At 36.4% G+C, this 19,820-nt stretch overlaps 1 protein-coding gene across 3 annotated transcripts in view; it reads left to right on the plus strand.

Moving 5' to 3' along the window:
• Positions 1-14,325, plus strand: part of ZDHHC14 (zDHHC palmitoyltransferase 14) — a 115,948-nt gene extending 101,623 nt beyond the window's left edge. For 2 of the 3 annotated variants that reach the window (XM_086461140.1, XM_086461139.1), the window contains exons 7-9: positions 797-906; positions 4,686-4,788; positions 13,924-14,325. In XM_086461140.1, coding sequence (XP_086317266.1) covers positions 797-906; positions 4,686-4,788; positions 13,924-14,325 — 615 coding nt within the window. The remainder of the gene's footprint in view (positions 1-796; positions 907-4,685; positions 4,789-13,923) is intronic. The other variant, XM_086461141.1, reaches the window with a different exon arrangement.
• Positions 14,326-19,820: the final 5,495 nt, after the last annotated feature.

Here is a 19,820-nt window from a genome sequence, read left to right on the forward strand (position 1 = left end):
TTTTGAAGAAGTCTACTTCATTAGTAAGACAGATGAGATACTCTGGTTTTCCTCAGATATTAGGTTTAGGCCAACACTGTGTCTTTAGATGTACACAGTGTGCTTCCACTGTCCCTCCTGTCAAATAAATGTCTCTTTTGGACTGTTGGAAGTCAGATAGCAGGGAACTGCAGTGGTGTAACATGTCTGAATTTCAAGTAAACTGTTCAGTAATTTCATTTAAAGCATACATTTCCAGTTGAATATAGTAAGATGTTTTACTCCAGCTCTCAAGTGTCTCTTAAACAGAAAAACTAGAGTAGCTAAAAGAAAATGTAATATGCACTGAAAGGTAATAATGCCTGCAGTTGCTGCATAGTATTTTAGAGCCATTTGTGAACTTTAGGAAAGATAATGTTGTGTGGTATTGCACAACTTGAGAACTTATCCAAGAGTATGAAGGGAAGTGCTCTATTGCTGGCTTTAATGGTATGTTGCAACTGAACCTCTTCTGTAGAACATGCCATAATATTTGTAAAACTAAGCTTAGACCATTATGTTTAGATACTGAAACTGATCCTTTGAGATTTTGGGTTGTCTGAATCTACGGAGATAAAACGTGTGCTTACTTGTAAGGGTTTAGGGTCCAGCCGTTCATAACAGCCCAAAGCTCTAAGCTGTTTGGAAGGTATGATTGTGGGTTTTTCTGGTCTGCCTCTGATGTAAGTAGCATATTGCTGCTTTGGTAACCCTTAATTTGTCTCAGACATTTTCTATATCGTATTATATATGATGCATCTTGTTCATATCTCTTCAGATTAAAGGATCATGGTCAAATAAAAGAGGTAAAGAAAACTATAATCCATACAGTTATGGCAACATCTTTACTAATTGCTGTGCTGCACTCTGTGGGCCCCTCTCTCCAAGGTAAGAGTATCAAAAAGTATTATTAGTATAAATGAAGCCACGTGATTATTCATGATTCAATTCACTCCGATTGCTTGAGTTTACTCAGCAAAAATACTCTCGTTTTGCTGTCCATTAGAAGTGTTAATTAGGTTTTTATTCAGTAGTAAAGAGACAAGTTGGAAAATTGTGGTTAAACTAAATTAGTGATCAGATCCTGTAAAATATATTAAGGTTGACATTCTTTTGCCACTTCAGTTAACAACTTTTAGCAGTAAAAGATTTCTAGAAGTTAGCTGTTGCATGACGGGTGATTTGAAAGTTTATTAAACTCTTACATATCTAACAAAAGTGACATGAGTTTAGGAACCTTAATTCTACAACTAGCTTGATGATTGTTCATTTTTGTCTTTTCGCTCTGAACCGTTTTATTTAAATGGGCAGTAATTTTTCTTTATTTATACTACTCTTAACGTGTATACATTAAGCTGAATTTGGTGCTCTTGCACCAAAGCAATTCTAGAGAAAGCCTAATGGATTAACTTTTGTTGCATACATTTTCACTTCTGAAATACAGAATATTTGTATATTCAAGGTTGCAGGTTTTTTTTTTTCAGCTTGAACAAACAATAATACAGAGCTGAGACTAGAGAAATAAAACTGGCAGCTGGAAAGACTTAGTTCTCTTCTTACTCCAGTGCTGTGTGGTTAGATAGTTCATGTACTACATAGTTCATGTACTACATGTACAGTACCGGCCTGGTTCCTCTGTATAGAGTAGCTGACATCTTGTAGATTATTTCTGTGGCATACTCATCGGTTAAAGCTGTTTTGCTTTGTCTGGAATTATGTAGTTACGAATCTGAACTATTGAGAAGAAAGTAAGTAGATTATTTTATAGTCTAGTGACTAGGGTGGAAGTGGGATTTCTGTCTTTGCTGTTATGAGTATCAGAGGTGGTTCTTCTACAAGCAGTCGAAGGTCAACAGGAGAGACTGACATCTTTTCCTAAGGAGGAGACAACTCAGTTAAGATTACCACATACTGGGTTAACACTGTAATCCCTGTGGTAAGAAAGAGTAACCCTGTCGTCTCTGCTTCCTGCCTGCATGGATGGTGTCTGAAGCCAACCCTTTAATTCTGCCATTTTGCTTTTCATAAAAGTATGTGACACAAAAACTCAATGCCATGCTTCAGATACTTTTGTTTGACTCCAAATGGAAATCCTTATTAAAACAACATGTTTCTCAGTACTTGAAATGACATCATAGGCTGATACAAGTAGCAGCACACAATTAGACCAGACTGACATTGGCTCCTGTGCTTTAACAGAGTTTGTACATTTTTTCCTGAATTCTTTGTAGCAACATAACTTATTTAGATGCCGGAATATATGTGGAGGTTCTGCAGAGAGACATTTTGTGACCAATGGTAAAAATTTACTGACTGTAAAATGTAAATTATAACCTTGCTTTTTTTGACTTTTAATCTCAGCTGTGTCCCAAGTCACTAAATATTAGTTTGTTTCCTTAAATTCTTGTAAAGTGGTTTAGCAGCAATTACAGCTTGAAATTCAAAATATTCAAGTACCTTTGAAAAGGGAATGCAGATTAAGAGAGGATATGTAAATAATCCAAACTTTTCTCCCTTCTGTTAAAGATAATGTTTTCATTTTTAAACCTATGCTAGCAAATTCAGAATGCATTTTACGTGTCCTCAACAGTAACTTTCAAATCTTAATTTGATCCATAGCTGTCAGCATAGGTCTAACTAGTGTTCTGATAAAATAAATCATGTAACTTAAAATTAAGCGACGATTTTTGAAGGAGTGCTTTCCACATGACAGAGTGTAATCTCAGGTGGATTTCTAAGTGGTCTGAATGTACATAAAAACCTGTTCTGCAGACCTTCATGACGAAAGCTTAAACTGGTCTGCAAATGGTGGAAACCTCATTGACTTTTGAGAGGGAAAATGCCTTAGATTTTTCTGTGCATACTGTTCTTGTCTTTTAAAATTGAAGCCATCTTGACCCTTAGTGAATTTAGAGGTCCCATAAATCAGCAAAGAAAACAAGTTCTGTGCTGACTTTAGCTTTCAGGTTTTAAAACATTCCTGTCATTATGTCTGAGTCATGATAAACCCTCCAGTTAGAATTTGATATACTGTGTCAAAATTTGTAGTTTTCCAGATGGGAAGTAACATTGTTCAGGTCACAGGAGAAAAACATTTTGGCCTATGAATAAAAATATATGGAACTCTAATTGAAAGCTACATATAATTAAAAAAACAAAACAAAACAAAACCCAACCCACAACAACAAAAGAAAAAAACAACCAACTTTGAATGAATTGAAGCATAAACAGTTGGAAAGTTTTTGGGGTTTTTTGTATGGAAGTGATATGAGCTTATACACACGTAGAATATAGTACTTCAGTCTGTACATTCAGCTTTTTGTGAGTATTAACTAGCAGAACCTAAGTGAGGTTTATAGTTCTCAAATTGAGAGTAAAATTGTATGTGGAATTTTAGCAAAATCTTTAGCTAGGTCAGATTATTCCATTATTTTTTTTTTAATAATCTTATGTAGTTTTAAACTTATTTTTATTAATTCCTCCACAAAGCATTTTCTTAGATGGAAATAAGAAATTTTATGAGTGCATCACTTTGGTCAGTGTTGTGGTTTAACCCCAGCCGGCAAATAAACACCGTGCAGCAGCTCGCTTAGTCCTCCTTTCCCCCGCCCCAGTGGGATGGGGAGGAGAATCGTGAAAAAAAGAAAAACTCCTGTGTTGAGATAAAAACAGTTTAATAATTGAACTACAATAAAATACAATAATAATTATGATGCTGATGATGAAAAGAGAGATTAAAAAAAAAAGAAAGAGAAATAAAACCCAAGAAAGACAAGTGATGCACAATGCAATTGCTCACCACCCACTGACTGATGCCCAGCCAGTCCCCCCAGCAGCAATCTGCTCCTCCTGGGCAACTCCCCCCAGTTTATATACTGAGCACGATGTTCTCTGGTATGGACTGTCCCTTTGGCTAGTTTGGGTCGGCTGTCCTGGCCATGCCCCCTCCCAGCTTCTTGTGCACCTCCTCACTGGCAGAGCATGGGAAACTGAAAAATCCTTAACATAGGATAAGCGCTACTTAGCAACAACTAACACATCAGTGTGTTATCAACGTTATTCTCATTCTAAATCCAAAATGCAAGACTGTACGAGCTACTAGGAAGAAAATTAACTCTATCCTAGCTGAAACCAGGACAGTAAGAATAGTGGAGCACTGTAAGCAGTGTTAAGTAGCTGTCTCAAACTCCTGGCAAGGAAGTTGTCTGAACAAAAGTTCCTCTTTCTTTCTTTCTAAATTTTGTGATTAAGTCGCTTTAATTTAGAGGTGTGGAAACTGATAACAGAAGAACCTTCAAAACAGATACCAATTCAAAGTGCACTAGTGAGTTGTGTAAGTTGTTTTCACACTTGTGGTTTAAAATTCATTGGTTTTGTGGTACCTGCTGGTAAGCTTCTAAGTCTTCTGTCTGTCTACAATAAGAATCTAGAAAAGTAGATGTACACATGTGTGGGTGGTATTACAAGCAAACAATTCCCTTGCTACCTTGCTGATGAGTAGAAATGAAGTCTTGCACTTCAGTTGAATAAAAGGGGATATTTGAAGTTATTGGTGAGGTATTAGGGTTTGTTGTATGACAGAAAATTTGTCTCTTTTTGTTAAGACGACGTAGTTATTGATCATGTGATCTCTCTAACACTTCTTCTTTATTTTGATTATTCCATAGCTTAATTGACAGAAGAGGATTTATACAACCAGATACACCGCAATTAGCAGGACCATCAAATGGCATTACTATGTATGGGGCCACACAATCTCAGAGCAACATGGTAGGAATCATCCCATAGTGTTGTTCATCAAGATTCCTGTGAATGTTTTTCTTCTCCACTTTCATGTGAACTAATCAAGTAATAACTAACTGGATACAGCTGACACTCTGGGTGGAATGACTTGTTTGTTAACAGTAAAGAAAAAAAGCCCAAGGCTCTTTTTAATGTATGTTTCACGCAATGTAATAGTTGTTGCTCATGGATTCTAAAAAAAGAGAGGCTTTTCTGCACTGTTGATTTATTGAATATACTGGCATTTTGACTTGTACTGTTGATATCTGCTGTGTTTTGAACTGGAATATTCAAGCATCATGGACTTGCTCTGGTTCATAATTTTCCAGCTAATTGTTATTTTGTATGGCACTTTCTTCATACTCTGTTTCCTTCTTTGCTCATACACTGCAGTTTTGCATAGACCGAGGTGTTTTAAAAAGCAAAGATGAACAAAGAGGAGTATCTAGGGGAGAAGTATGTTGAAGAAAGAGCAGGAGGATGCTGAACTTCCAATGAACAAAAAATGGCAACTGGATTGTTACAACAAAATCTTTTAAACATCTTTGAAACTGTGCCAATAGTTTTTACTTTGTTTTTTGATGGTAGCATTTGCTATCATAACGGAGCATAGGATTTCCAGTGCCAAGAAGAGGAGAATAACTGGAAAGAGATCTTTTTCTAAAGGCAAGCATCTTGCATATGTGCCTATTTCTCAATTGTTATCCACATATCTGCATATTATGTGGGTTCTAAGACTTTGTCAAAGAAGCCATGAGTTATGGACATTCTCTCTCTGCCAAAAAAGAGGTGGCACAAGGCCTTCTGACATAATTCAGCCTTCCATTTGAACAAAAGAAGACAACTCACTCTTCCCAGACAGATTAGTTTTAGTGTCACTGATCAACTGGTATAAAAATTCTGCTGTAGTTCCTAAGCTGTTTTTACTTGCTATTTTGAGGATTAAATAGAAGTTTTGTTAAGTCTCCTTAATGAGAAAATGTATTAGGCACAGTATTAACTCTGAATCTTCTGTGAGGTGCAGTTGTGCAGAACAAGGTAATGCTCTGTGCAAATTTTACTCAAAAAAATAGTAACTCTGAAAGAGAAAAGAACAGTTTAAAAAAAAAAAAAAAAATTGCAAACCTTAGAAATAGCCTGAAGCCCTTCAGGGTTTACCCAAACTTTCTGACTCTGTCAAAGCTTCTTATTTGTGAGGATCATTAACCCACAATAAGTCCCTGGCATTAAATTATCTTAACATTATAAGAATTATACTTCCATTGTAAGAAGATGCTATTGTTATTACTAGCTATTAATGAGAAAATCTTGTGCTAGTTTGTTAGAAAATTGACTAAATTTGTCTCTAGAAATGGAGAAATCTGTTATGGTATTTAAACCAAACAGGTAGCTGTTACGATTTTAGAGTGCAATACCTGTAATTACTCAAATTCTTCAAGAATTTGAATGATTTGTACTACTTATATTCTAGAACATTACAGTACTTGAGCTGGGAGAGGCTTGTTGGGTTCTTTAACAGTTACCAGAATCACTTGGAAATGTGCAGCTTTCATTCCTGAAAGTGATCTCTCAGAAAAAGCTTGAAAAATATAATACATTGTGTTTGGTATGGAGGGATGTCTTTAAGACTGTGATGCCATTTTTCTCAGGGTATTATTCTTGGTTTGTATCCAAGACCAATTGACTTCTAGTGGCAGCTGGCTATCAGCATTAAAATCTCTCCCTTGGTTTTTGTTGCAAACTGTTAAAGCCCTGCTTAGTTTCCCAGTCTCATAAGCACTATTTTCTCTTCCCTATTTAAAATCTTGCATTCTTTTCTGAGTTGTTTGAAACATAAGAAATTATAAATCAATTTCCTGCTGGCAACAATGCAGTGGGACATAGCTTTGCCTCTGATTTGTTCTTGTTTCACATTTCCCTTTTTCTGTGTTCTAAGGTCAATGTTTTTGCTTTTCTCAGTAGACTCTGTCTACTTTCAGGTTCCCATCTCTCGTATCTCATAAGGCAGCAAACAACAAAACTAATTTCCCTGTTTCACAGTTAAGACCTCAATCTCATGCACATAACAGACTTTTTCGTAACAAAATTAATTCACTTTACTGCTAGCTTAGTTATTTTCAGCCATTCTGTTCAGTTACCAGATTTCCTGTTATGATTTAAATTTAGACAGAAATAATCAACTAAAGCTTCATCATTCTGTTCAAAAATTTTTCCCCATGAAGTGACCCCTAGTACTTTCCTAGGCTTTACAGTATCTATTTATCTCAGTTCTCTTCCTAGTACACAATCTTCAATTCTTCTGAAGAAGTTTGGAAACAGGAGCGCTGGGAAGACCAGCCATTCACTTGTTCTCCCCTGAAAAGGACCGCAGAAGGTTCTTGAGTGTAAGGCAGCGGAATACACTTTATGGCAGAAGTAAAATGAGGCATGCGGCATCCTGTTGTTTGATTTTTTTGTTGTTGTTTGATTTTTTTTTGTTGTTGTTGTTGTTCGATTTTTTTTTTTTTTTTTTTTTTTTTTTTTAGAGGAGGAATCTCTGCAAGATTCTTTAGATTCCCTTTTGCTAGAATTCAGACGCAAACATCAAAATTTCCTTTGGTAATTGATGGTTTAAAGAATATACTAGATCAAACCCAAGACTCCAGTGGAAGGGAAATCTTGGTGGAAGAAAAGGTTTCCTATTTACCTTGCGTCCTCACTGACAAAGGTTAAGCAAAAGATGTAATATGATTCAGTCTTCCCTTCTGGAAGGTTGCGTACCTCTTGGGAAAAAGGCAGAGGCATAAAATTAAAAAGATGCGTCTGGACCACAAAGAACTGGCAAGTTTGAAGGGGATGTATCTGATACTGCAGCTTGTATTATTCTGGTTTCAGAAAAGGACAGGCAAAGTGAAATTCCTTGGCTTAAGAGCATGTGTAGATCATGGTCTTAGTCTATAAATACTTTTTAAAATTGCAGAGGTTTAGCCATTTATATGTCATCGGAGATAATTACGCTGTTTTAGCAAGTTGAACACTTTTGAGTACAGGAAATAACAGAAATCTGAAGTGTGTTCCAGTATACCTTTATGGTGTGTCTCCTTGGATTTTGTGCCAGAATGAACTACGTGATTTTATCTCTACATTGAATCTTTATGTCTGGATGTTATACTACTTAATTCATATAGCATGCTAAAATGTCTCTCCTGCCCATTGATTTTAATAAGCATCATTTCTCACACTTGTCTTCTCTTATTCCTTTCCTTCCCTTTCCTTATCTTCCTTTCCCTCAAATCTTTTACCCAATGAACTCTGTCCTTCTAAATAGAATTCTTGTGCCTCACTCAACCAGCCTCTCGTCACTCTTTAAGTCTGTTTGGGTTGCTTAGTATTATATTCTGCTTTCATTTATTTTAATACATCTTTTAGCATAGCATCATTTTTACATTTAAGCTCAAAATTATCAGGCTAAGTTTAAACTTGCAAGACACTTGTTTTCAGTGCAACACATTATCTCTTATTCAGGTTACCGTTTGTGGGGCACTATTTTTGTATTTAATGTCTTTTGTGCTAATTTTGCCTTTGAGACTTTGAATATTTGATACAGGAGCTACCCTACTCATGTTAGTGACTCAGTTTGTCACAATCTCAGAAAGTCAGGGTTGTTGCTGTAATCAGTGCTTCATAGACCCATACTATGATTGGTTTTTTTCTAGATCTTTATAAAAGCACTTTTTCTTTTCTCTCAATATCTCCCTTATTTTACTAAAAGCTGAAGTTGTATTTACTTTTTTTGAATGCTGGAAGCATATATAATTATTTTTTTCCTGGTACATTCCCAATGTAATTCCAATATAATTTAATACATTCCTAGTGTCATTCCAATATAATTTGAAATTAATCTGGTAAATTCATTAGCCAGATTCTTAATATTCTTATCCATGTGACAAACATGGTCACTTGGAGCTCATGATCTGTAGATCTGATATTTCCAGAGTATTTCCCCTTGCATTTTATTGCTGATCATTTTTACAAGCTCTTTATTAGTTTGCTTGCCCAATTCTCGTTCTTAAGAATTTTTTTTCACATGAAACACAGTATCTCATCCATTATGAAATCACAATTTTCTCTGTATTTTATTCTTTTTTGGTTTAAGGTTTATTTTCTTTGTATTCTGAAAGAAGTTCTTATTTCACCATAAATCCATCAGCTACCATTACCTGGATCTGCATTTCTGTAGTACTTAGCTTTCTCTTAAAAGCCTGAGTTGATTCTTGGGTTTTGATACAGGGTATTTTATTCTTTAGTAATCCATTATGAAGAAACACAGAATCTGTCTCACTCCATGCACTTTTTTAGAAGAATTGGTTTATTTTTACTATAATGTCTCTAGGAATTCTCTAATGCCTTATAAAGTGATAGATTTTACTTCTATCTGCCTCTGCATCAGGACAGGTTTATTTCTTTGTTTTTAAGAAATTTGCTTGTATTCCTTCATTCCTCAGCATCTCTTCTTCAGGGCTTAGGTAGTTCCTTGTGTGCCAAATTCCTTTAATTTCCAGTTCTCAGTTTCCTTTACTGGATGCAAGTTCTTTATTTAGAGCGTTTGTTTTCTTTCTTCTACGTACCGCTGAAAATTGTAGGAACAATAACAGTGCATGCATAACATTTGTTACCAGTGAGATGTATTGTAGAGTCCTCTCCCAAATGTTCTCATTAGTATTTTGAGCAGTGATCTGGAAAGAGGAATCCAGCTGATCCAGGGAACCTTAACTCTGACCTTCCTAGCATACTTTTTCTTTTCCTTTTCATATTCTCATTGTTAGGAGTAAGTTTTTCTGTTATGACAGTAAAAGGATCAAAAGGATAGGAGCCTCACTTTGCTGGGAGTTTTACAACTGTGTTTCCTTAGACATTTACTGTCGTACTTCACAAATACAGTTTATCATTGCCTGAAACAGAACTTAGGGCTCTTACCAAATCAACGTTACTGCAATCAAGGTTGATAGAGATTTTCATTAAAGCATTTTACTTCACACTTAAAATGGGTTAAGGGCACATGCAGTAAATCAACTTCAGCATTTTGCTTTGGCTTGAGGTACATTTTAGAAGCAAATCATTTGATTGTGTGTATATACTGCATTTTTGTTCATGTCGCAGAGCAGTATCAGGGCACATGAACTAGACTTCTTTCAGAAGATGTGCTCCCAAAATGCACCTGACATGCTCTAACCATTCACAGACATTCAGTCCATAAGGACAATTAGTAGCTAGTCTGAAGTAAAATCCCTGGAACAGGTATAGTTTCCCCTCTGGCTGCAGAAGCATTTCTCTTCATAGATCTACTCCTGGTGCACTGTACTACCTACTAGTGCAGCCATTGACTTGGTGGGTTTTGTGGCTCAGTTGTTGCACAGTATCTGCAATACCATGATTGAATGTGGAATCCTACAGCTGTTGAGAACAGTTATACAGCTCTATCCCTCTGCTCTTTAGCCATCTATTGGATCCGTCTAGTATAGTATTTCAGCATCCTTTCTGTTACTTCATAGCACTGTTGTTCAGTGCTGTCTGTCTCCTCTGAACTTTTTGTTGTTTGCACTTTATTCAGAGATGCTGAGATAATTCAACCTGCTTTTCTCCATCTTCTGAGATCTGTAACAGCTCTTTAATGTTACTAGTGTTTAGAAAATTTTAAACAAAGTTAATTTAAAATTCAAAGTAAGTAATCCCTGGCTTTGGCATTAGAAATGTGAAAAATGTATTGCCATGTACAAGTATGTCAAAATGTATGCTTTGTGTAGCTTAGAAAAAGTCAGATTTTCTTCAGGGAAAAAAAAAAGAAAAATATTGTTTCCTTAGTTGTTTGTATTTATTATTTGTGAAATAAATGCAGAATTTTAGGTTTTGTCTAATTTGCTTTAATTTGTCCCTTTGGATGTGAAAATAAATACAGAGATGGCTAAAAATTTCTATGCATGTTTATAATTGAAATTCTGTACTTGTAGAACTTATTAAGCCTGTCTTATCTTCAGAATCTGCTGTTCCTCTGAAACAGTGGAAGTTGTAAGTGGAAAATAAAATAAGTAGATTTGAAGTAAGAAGGTACACTTCTACAGTAGATTTTTAGCTGTTTAGATTTCAGTGTTTGGCTTCCTTTTTGTCACAAGGATAAGCTTTTTTATTTCATTTGAAATGCTGGCATTGAATAATTCATGTGATTAATAGCTGTTAAGACTTTTGGCCCTACATTTCATTTAGTTGAGAGTGAAATATGGAATCAAGGAAAAACCACCATACCAGCCCTACAAACAAATCTGATTTCCTTGTTTAGTTTTGTGTTAGTTGTTTAGACTCAAAAATAGTCTTAGTTGTATAGTATGTGTTGTTTTTATCGAGTGTTTTTGAGATCTTCACTGAACACATCTACCTTTTCTAGTATAAACCCCACTCTAGTCACTTTTGAAAGCTCTTACAGCCTGTATTTTCCTAAGATATTTAATGTTGATCACTGTTAAATAGAAGAAAAAAAAGAAAACCTGAAATGTATCTGAATAAAAGGAGAGGCTTTAGGGAAGTGACAAGTGCATGGAAAATGAAAAACAGATATACAGCACCTGAAAAATTTTTGTAACACTCTGTTTAATGGAGCTTTATGAGGCTACTTCATCTTTTTGATATTGAGTCTGTTAAAATGCACTAGAGTTCAGTAAGAAGAAAATTAATTCAGACTATACAATGACTTCAAGTAAATTACCTTCAGCTAACTTAAAACTGTGTTCTTGTATTGCCTGGAACATATTAGTGATTTCCTTTTGAAGATCAGCGTTGAAGCTTCACTAAAGCATTAATAAGTCAGCTGCTAACATTATTTGTTTTCAATATACCCCAGTGGTTATAGGCATTCCTTTGTTATTTAACATGCTCTTTGGCTACTGCTTTTCAGAGATGGATTTTGTTGGTGTTTTTGAAGTTTGAAAATTCAGTTAACATATTTTTAAGGTCTCTATGGTAAGGTTGGTTGAAGGGCTATAGTTTAATTGAAATAAGCAGGCGTGAATAACAGTATATTAATCAAGAATGAGTTATTCACACTGAATTACTAATTGAAAGCTTGACTTTAAAAGATGCTGACAGTTTTCTTCTTAGTAAGGTACTTATGCAAGGTTTTGGCTTTAAGCCTGTGAGTAATCCCTCTGAAATGATATGGGATCACTTCAGTTGTTTGGCTAGGGCTGTTCATTGGGGGGGGGGGGGGGAGGCGGGGGGGAATTGCTTGCAACTTATGTGAACTCAATTTCTGCAACAGGAAGTCAGTGCATTTATGTTTCTGAAAGCATAAGTGTTGGAAAATACGTAATTGAGTAAGGATTGGACTTCTGCCTGTCAAAAAGTGGTTCGTCTGGGTGTCCTAAACACTTAGGACATGTTTAAAATACTACCTGTTTACTGTTACCAAGTAGTCTGCTTGCACACTTTCTGGATGTAATTGTGCATCCATCATTAAGCTATCCAGTGGTCGAATTGAGGACCTGAAAATATCAGAGGAAACATTCGTAGTGATGGTTTTCATCATGCAGTAAAGGATGCAAAAGTCTTTCCATGAGTTTACACAGAGCATATCACAGTGGCTTGTTAAACTTAAACGGGTATTTTAGGGAATTGCTGTAATATTAGTAGCAATGGTTATGATTTGGAATATCCTGAACAAATGTTGGAATTGTAATGCCTTTCAGTAATTGGATATAGATAGTAGTAGTCAGTTGTAAAGCAGAACATATTGCTTTAACAGAATTTTTGAAATACAACAGCGAATAGGCATGTCTTACCTCTGGATATATTTTTTTTTTTTTATCCTGCTTGCTTGCTTCCAAAATTTCTTTGCGGCATTGGGATTTATAGTTGTACTCACTGACTGTAGTGTTTCTTTTGCACAGCAGAACAGTGGTATAGCAAATGAATCTAACAGGATTTTCTTAATCTGCAGATGTTATAACTGATCAGGCTATGAATTAAATACATATTGTCCTTGGAAGCTCTCAAAAATCATGCCAGTTTGCATTAAAGAAACTTAATTTGGCAGCAGGTGTAGTACTCAGCTAGCTGGACATTATTGAAACACCTACCTGTCCTGTCTCAAGGAATGGATGGTCATTTTATTTAAACCATTCTTAGGAATGATGTAGTGCCAAAAGCATTCCTGGTAATACTCGCTGAGCTTAATTGGATTATATAAAGCTGAATTTGGCTTGTTATTGTGAAAGTGCTTGCCAGAAAACTTGGGGTTTGTACCTTGATTCTTCACATTGTCAAGATTAAATTAACCAAGAAACAGCCTAAAAATCATGAAAGTTGATATCAAATTAATGCATCTGCATTGCTGCCAAATTTCTACACATCCTCTAGAGTATTGAGTATAGTGTAGTATATTCTCTAGAGCTTGTGTATATATGTAAGGTATTAAATTGGGAGGGGGGGTAAATTTTTGCTTGTAGAGGCTATATTGCCAGCTATATCTTTATAAAATCACCTGCATCAAAGGAATTCTTGTTCTGGAAAACTTCTGTACCCTGTGAAGACCAACTTCCTACATGTGAAGACCAATTAAAGACAGATATTTGCCTAGCATTTTTGAACTTGGAAGGATGCTTCGATTATGCGTTTGGGCCTCTCTCTGAACTGCTAGCTGCTCTAGGGTAAAATGAGTAGTGTGGAAATTATTCACCTCACTTGGAATCTGGGAGGTTTTGAGGTACCCGATGCAGTTAGTTACAGACAGACTGTTGTATCTAGGCTTTCCAAATGGCTTTGAACAAGAATAAGCAAAGCATTTGAATTACAGTTCTCATAAAATACTATTTTAAAGGTTAGCAAAACCCTTAAGTGAACACTCTAAATGTTTATCATCATTTACTTTGATAGTAACACAAAGCACTGGCTCATTTATGCATGCTTTTCCCCCACCCCCGCCTCCGGGCAGCATGCAATGGGATTTTTGGGTGGCTAACCTTGGAATGATACTAATGGCTTTCTTTTTTTTTCTCTTCACATCCCATTCTTTTCCATACCTTTTTGTCCATATTCTCCCTTTTTTCCTCTGTTTTGTTTGCCTTATATGATTTTTGACACCCTTCCATTCTACAGTGTGACCAAGATCAGTGCATTCAGAGCACTAAATTCGTTTTGCAGGCTGCTGCCACCCCCCTACTACAGAGTGAGCCAAGCATAACTAGTGAAGAACTACCTTTACCAGGAAAGACTACTATCAGTGGGCCTTGTGCAACTCTAACTCTAGGGCAACCAACACCACCATCTTCTATGCCAAATCTCACATCAGATACAGGCTTGACAGACATGATACCATTAAAAGAGGAACATGAAGGTCATCAGTTTCTCACTCCTGAAGAAGCTCCATCACCCCCTGGGATGCTGCCAAGTGGAAGTCCTATTACACACAGCCATACAATGCACGTCCTGAGTCTAGCCAGCCAGGATTCATTGCATGAAGACTCAGTACGTGGTCTCGTGAAGCTTAGCTCAGTTTGAACAGCTTTTTTGAACATTGCACCATTTCTTGGTGTCTATACAATTCTCTGCTTAACAGGAATGACACTGCAGTACCACTGTAAGACTTCATAACATGCCTATAGTGGAAACTTTATCGTGTAATGGAGTCTACTAAAAAGACAAGTTATTTTTTTTCAATGGAGCTATGACATTTTTTTGACCAAGTTGTTAATGGTTGTGCTTTGATGGTGACTGCATTTTATTTTTAAACAAAGCCAGAAATGGTCAATAACCTTGTTTCCTGAAGCTCAAGTACAGCAAGTTGGAAGTCAGCCTGTAACAAACGCCGTGTACAGTACAAAAGAGAGAGACTCTTGGATGTAAGTGTCATGCTCTGTGTTCTATGCTCTTGTAATACACACTTGTTAAGGCTTACCACACTTGTGGCCAGAATGATCTGCACTTACATGTTATGCTACTAATATTTGAGATAGAAAATTACCATTCCATTTGTTAATACAAAAGAAAAAAAGACTGCAGATATGGATTTGCATGCCACGCTACAGTATGTGTTACAGTGGTGTTGGTATTAAGAGAAAGTGCTGCTTTTTTATTTGTGACTTTCGAAGTGCTGTTTCCTTTAAAGACAGTGCAACAAACAAATTAATGGACTATATTATTTTTTCAATTTATTAAAATTTATTTTAAATTAATCAGTGGTGCCTAGAAGATGGAGAATTACTGATTTGGTCATGTTACATATCATTTAACCTTCTGTTTAAGTGTTTAGAGTGAGGTATTGTGTTGTGCCATGCCACGAGATTCTTCCACTCCCTAATGTGATACAGTTACCTGTGGACCTCCAATAAAATGACATCCTCTATTTCTTGGATACGTGTATAGTTATCCTTGCACAGTTTTCCTGGGGAAAGAGGGGGAAGTTGTGACCTGTTGACATAATTTGTAAAGATTTGACTGGAATATGTTTACGTAGTGAAAGCAGAGCTATGGAGGAAGAGCTCGTTACAGATAGGATGGCTTCAGCATCTTTTATGGTTTTGAGATGTGTATTTGTTCCCATAAGAAGTTTTTATTTGAAAACAGTAGAATTAACCTCTGCTTGGGCTGTAATTCTGTGTTCCTTATATGGCTAAAGAGTGAGATGCTTAATATTCAAGACAAAGACAGACAGCTTAGTGAAGTAATCTTAAGTCGTTAACAATAGACTGTAGCTGCCCTGCCATCATCCTTCATTTGTATTTGTCCTTTAATATTTTAAATGGAAATCTTGATTTCATAGAATTCTTCTGTGCTTTTTTGTTGTTGTTGTTTGTGAAGCGCAATGAAAAGGTTGAAGAGATTTTTATAATCAGTTTTCGTGACAGCTGAAGAGAACCTTAGTTAAGCTGAGTAAGTTTAATAGCTTTAATACTGTGTTTACCATGCTTTTCAGGATGTGCAACCTGGATTTTCTTTTCTCAGGACAAACTAAGTGCAGAATGTACTTTATCTGGTGCCTCTGTGGCATGAAAGTGTTCACCAGTTAAGAAATGTGACAGTTCTGTATCGTTCACCATGGTAATTCACTGACACCATGCTAAAAATCTTTTTACTTCCATTGTTGAAATTGAGGACAATCAGCCTGCAGAAAATCAGTTACCCGTGCTATTGAAGCATTAGAAAGATACTGACCAAAACCCTCTTCCTCTGATTTCAGAAGCAATCTGCTTCTACAATTGATGATGCTAGCTTTGACCTAATTCAGCAGGTAGAACATAGCAACACTTTCTGTCTATAGCTGGCATAACGGCTCCACCAAAGAACCTTTGGCAGACAAGTCTGTCCCAGCTGTTGGAGCTACTGAAGAACCTCTGGCAGACAAGAGTGTCCCAGCTATTGGAGCCACGCTCCTGGCATTTTCTTGAAGCTGGGACAGTCTCAGGTTCTTTCTGCCTGCCAAACTGTAATGACTGACATATCCCAGTTGGCTGGTGTCCCAATAAGCCCCAAGTATCGGCACTTATTTCTGTGTCTGCTCTTGAAGAAGAGTCAGTGATCCTCATCTTCTTGATTTCATCTTTCACTGATGTGCCTTCTCATCTATGAAGCCATGAATATCTGCATTAAAGCAGGTAATGGATTGAGGGCTGGAGATACTGGTCTCGTAGACCTGGGTAAAGAATCCCAGCTTTGAGTTTTTAGACCAGTACTTGACTGAATCATAATTTCATAGACGTCTGTGGGTAGTTAGCTGTGGGTGTGTTACTCACTACGTAGAAGACAAGTAAAATATTTTTAATGTGGTATCAAAACTTTACGCTTGTAGCAGTAATGATGAGGATCACTATTTTAAGGCGATTGTTCTTTTTAAGTTTCCCTGAAATACCTGAAGAGGTTTATGCTTCCAAGAGTACCAACTTCATGACAACATTTGTATGTCATTGCCACTGAGGAGTAGTGCAGAAAGCTGCACGTCAGCTCTGTGCACACAGTAAAATTAGTGTCAATTTTAACATGAAACAGAAGGGAAGAGGACAGGATTAGAGTCTTTATGCTGTTTTCCTTGTACTCATGCTTTTCACCATCATTTTTTGAACCTTCTGGTTTTTTTACAAGTGAGGTGTAAGAATTACCTAACAAATTGGGACCAGATGTGCTAGTTATGTACTTGTTCAGGTGACTCTCTTAGTTTTTAAGATGACAGCCTTATTTTTTTTAATATGCTGCCTATGTTTAAGTTTGGTATTTGAGAATAAATTAAATACTTTGAATTTGTCTTTCTGTATATGTATTTCACCCTTATTTTAAGTCTATTTTCCTTCCCATCTCAGTCTTTTTTAAATGGTATCATCTCTAACCTCCCTGACATGACTGCCTCGTGAGGACATCTGCTGGGAGATTTCGGAACTAAGTCTATTAACCGGTATGGTGTGGTAATTGCAGTCTCTGATTGACAGCCGGCAGTGATTTAGCAGCAGATGGATCGAAAGCGGTGTGTCTAACAGGGGTTTTGGTCCCCTCCATCACAGCAGTCTTCAATCGTGGGTGCTCCCTTCGTTGGAACTTGTATATACAGATGGAATGAGTCAGCAAAGTAACTATTCATCACCTGCTCTACAGATTTGATTTGATTTGATTTATTTTGCTTTGTTTAAACTAGGATTACAGAGCATGCACATTAGGGATCCAAAATGATAATCCTAGTGAGTACTGCACAGGGGTGTTTTTTTTGTTGTGGGTTTTTTTTTTCTTTAACAATTAGTAAATAGCTTTTTCCATGTTTGTCTGATTTATAAATATATGATCAAAGTGAAAGTTGGTGTTTTCAGAAAAGTAAACATTTTTTTTCTTAAAATCTAAAATCTTTGTGTAAACTGGTTGGTTTATCTGATGAAAAATATTTATTCTGCTTTGGTTTTTTCAAACATTTTTTCCCGCTAGGTGTCTATATAGTATTTTATGTAGAATGAAATACAGTTCTTCATAAAAACGTTTTTTAAAAGATCTTTATTCTTGTGATTTCTCAAAGACATTTTTATTTTAAAAGGGAGTTTTATATTCATATCAGTCAAACAGTAATGTAATAAATGTCAAAATATTAATTATTTTTGTATTATAGTGCATCCTTTATCAACTTTTCATCTGTTAATGTTAACTGATGACACAGGTAGATGTGTTTCTACATAAAGTTGTTAATGTATTCATTAGCTGTTTTGCAGTTGATCCTAGTGAATGATCCTAGAAGCAGCAAACTGATATCATAAACCCTAAGACCTATGAGTTAGCAGCATGTGTTACAAGGGAGATGACCAACTTGTGATATTGCAGATGTTGTATTTGTTTAAACCTGTACAGTGAGTATAATAGTTCACAGCGAGTAAATTATTGCCTAATGTTCAAAAAAACTAAATGAAGGAGCATCTCTGCAGAACTAACAAAATTGAACTTCTGTTTGTCTTTTAGTTCCCAAATTTAATACAGCTTGAAGAACAAGTCAGCAGTGTTATAGAGGGATCCAATCCTTACTTTAGTTCTCTTCTGGTTTAAATTATGTGTGGGAACTGTCATCATGTATTTGTTGATTATTTTTTTTTTCCCTCTTCGCCTTTTTATCAGCAGTGGTATCCTGAAGATGAACATGGTGTGTTTGGCTGTGGGCCAGCCTGACTCTGTTTTAAAAATCAGTTGCTGCCTGAGTGATTTTGTTTTAAGGGCTACAGTGAACCAAGGTAGTACACTTCAATACAGTTTCAGATATTCTTAGGCCTGAAATATGAATGGAATGTGTTTTAGGCAGTTGCATATAGATTTAGTTAATTTAAACTAGAGCTGTCCTAGTTTTCAGGATCTGTCTGGGTCAGGGCTTCCTGGTTTTGATTGTCTGCATGCAAAGGCATTGCAGTTTGACATCTGGCTGAGCACACTGCCTAGACTTCCAAAAGACTCATGGGACTGAGCGGTTTAAACCTGTGCAAATCTAGATTAATTCTGAGTTGATGCAGCAATTCTGTCCCATCACCAGAAGACAATTGTCTGTTAACATTCAACTATAGAATTTGACAGTTCACCACAAACAATGCAGGATGGGGAGGAGAACAGCTTTTGGATGTTGTGAAGAGATAAAATAGGAGTTTGTTTCTAAGGTAGGTCAGAGAGGACAAGAATAAGGAGATGAAAGGGAGAAGAGTGAGTGAAAGCAGAACAGAGAAGATTAGCAGGTGACATGGAGGAAAAGAGGAATTACCTGTAAGCTGTGGCAGGAGAGGGAGGGAGGGGAGTATAAACAAAAAAGCCACATGGCAGAAGGGAGGACATATGTCAATCAAACAAATTTTTTTAAAAACTCAGTTGCTCACTGGTATTCAAATATTTGTGTGAAAAATTTCTGAAAAATCATTCTGAAAAAAAAACCTGAGAAACGGTTTCAGACTTTTGCAAGAAAGCAACTGTAGGAAGATGATGAGAAAAATGCGAGGGGTTGATCTGCCTCAAGCTCCTTTCCCCTAATATCTTTTCCTACTTCTGTTTTGAAAATACGTATGTAAATATAAAAACTGGTGAAATGCTGGTCCCTTTGAGTTTGGTGGGAAGCTTAAGACATTGACCATGCTAAAAATGGTAGTTGCTTTAGCAGTTTGCGTTTCCATACTGATAATTGTTTTAGCATTCTGTATTTCCATACCAGATGTGCCTTTGCACTGGGAAAATGAATGGTTTAGTATGGTTCTGTGTTTCTTGGTGATACCTTCATTAGATTTGCTCACCTTTAAGTAAAAGTGGTTTACTAAGCAGTAGTCTTGTGAATTGGACATGAAACCTGGAATTCAGTCAGAGTTTCTGTGGCTAGTGTGCAAACGGGAATAAAGATGACAGGCTAGATAAACTTTGTGGTTTACAAACCGAAAAGATCTGTGCTGCAGAGATATATTTACTTTGCAGTATACGCTGAAGTCAATTCCACTGGCAAGAAAACATTAATGCCACTGTTACCTTGATGTATTTTATACCCTTCCCAACTTCAGCTACATTGCCTC

This window comes from Leptosomus discolor, chromosome 2 (assembly GCF_034619465.1).
Source record: "Leptosomus discolor isolate bLepDis1 chromosome 2, bLepDis1.hap2, whole genome shotgun sequence".
NCBI lineage: Eukaryota > Metazoa > Chordata > Aves > Leptosomiformes > Leptosomidae > Leptosomus > Leptosomus discolor.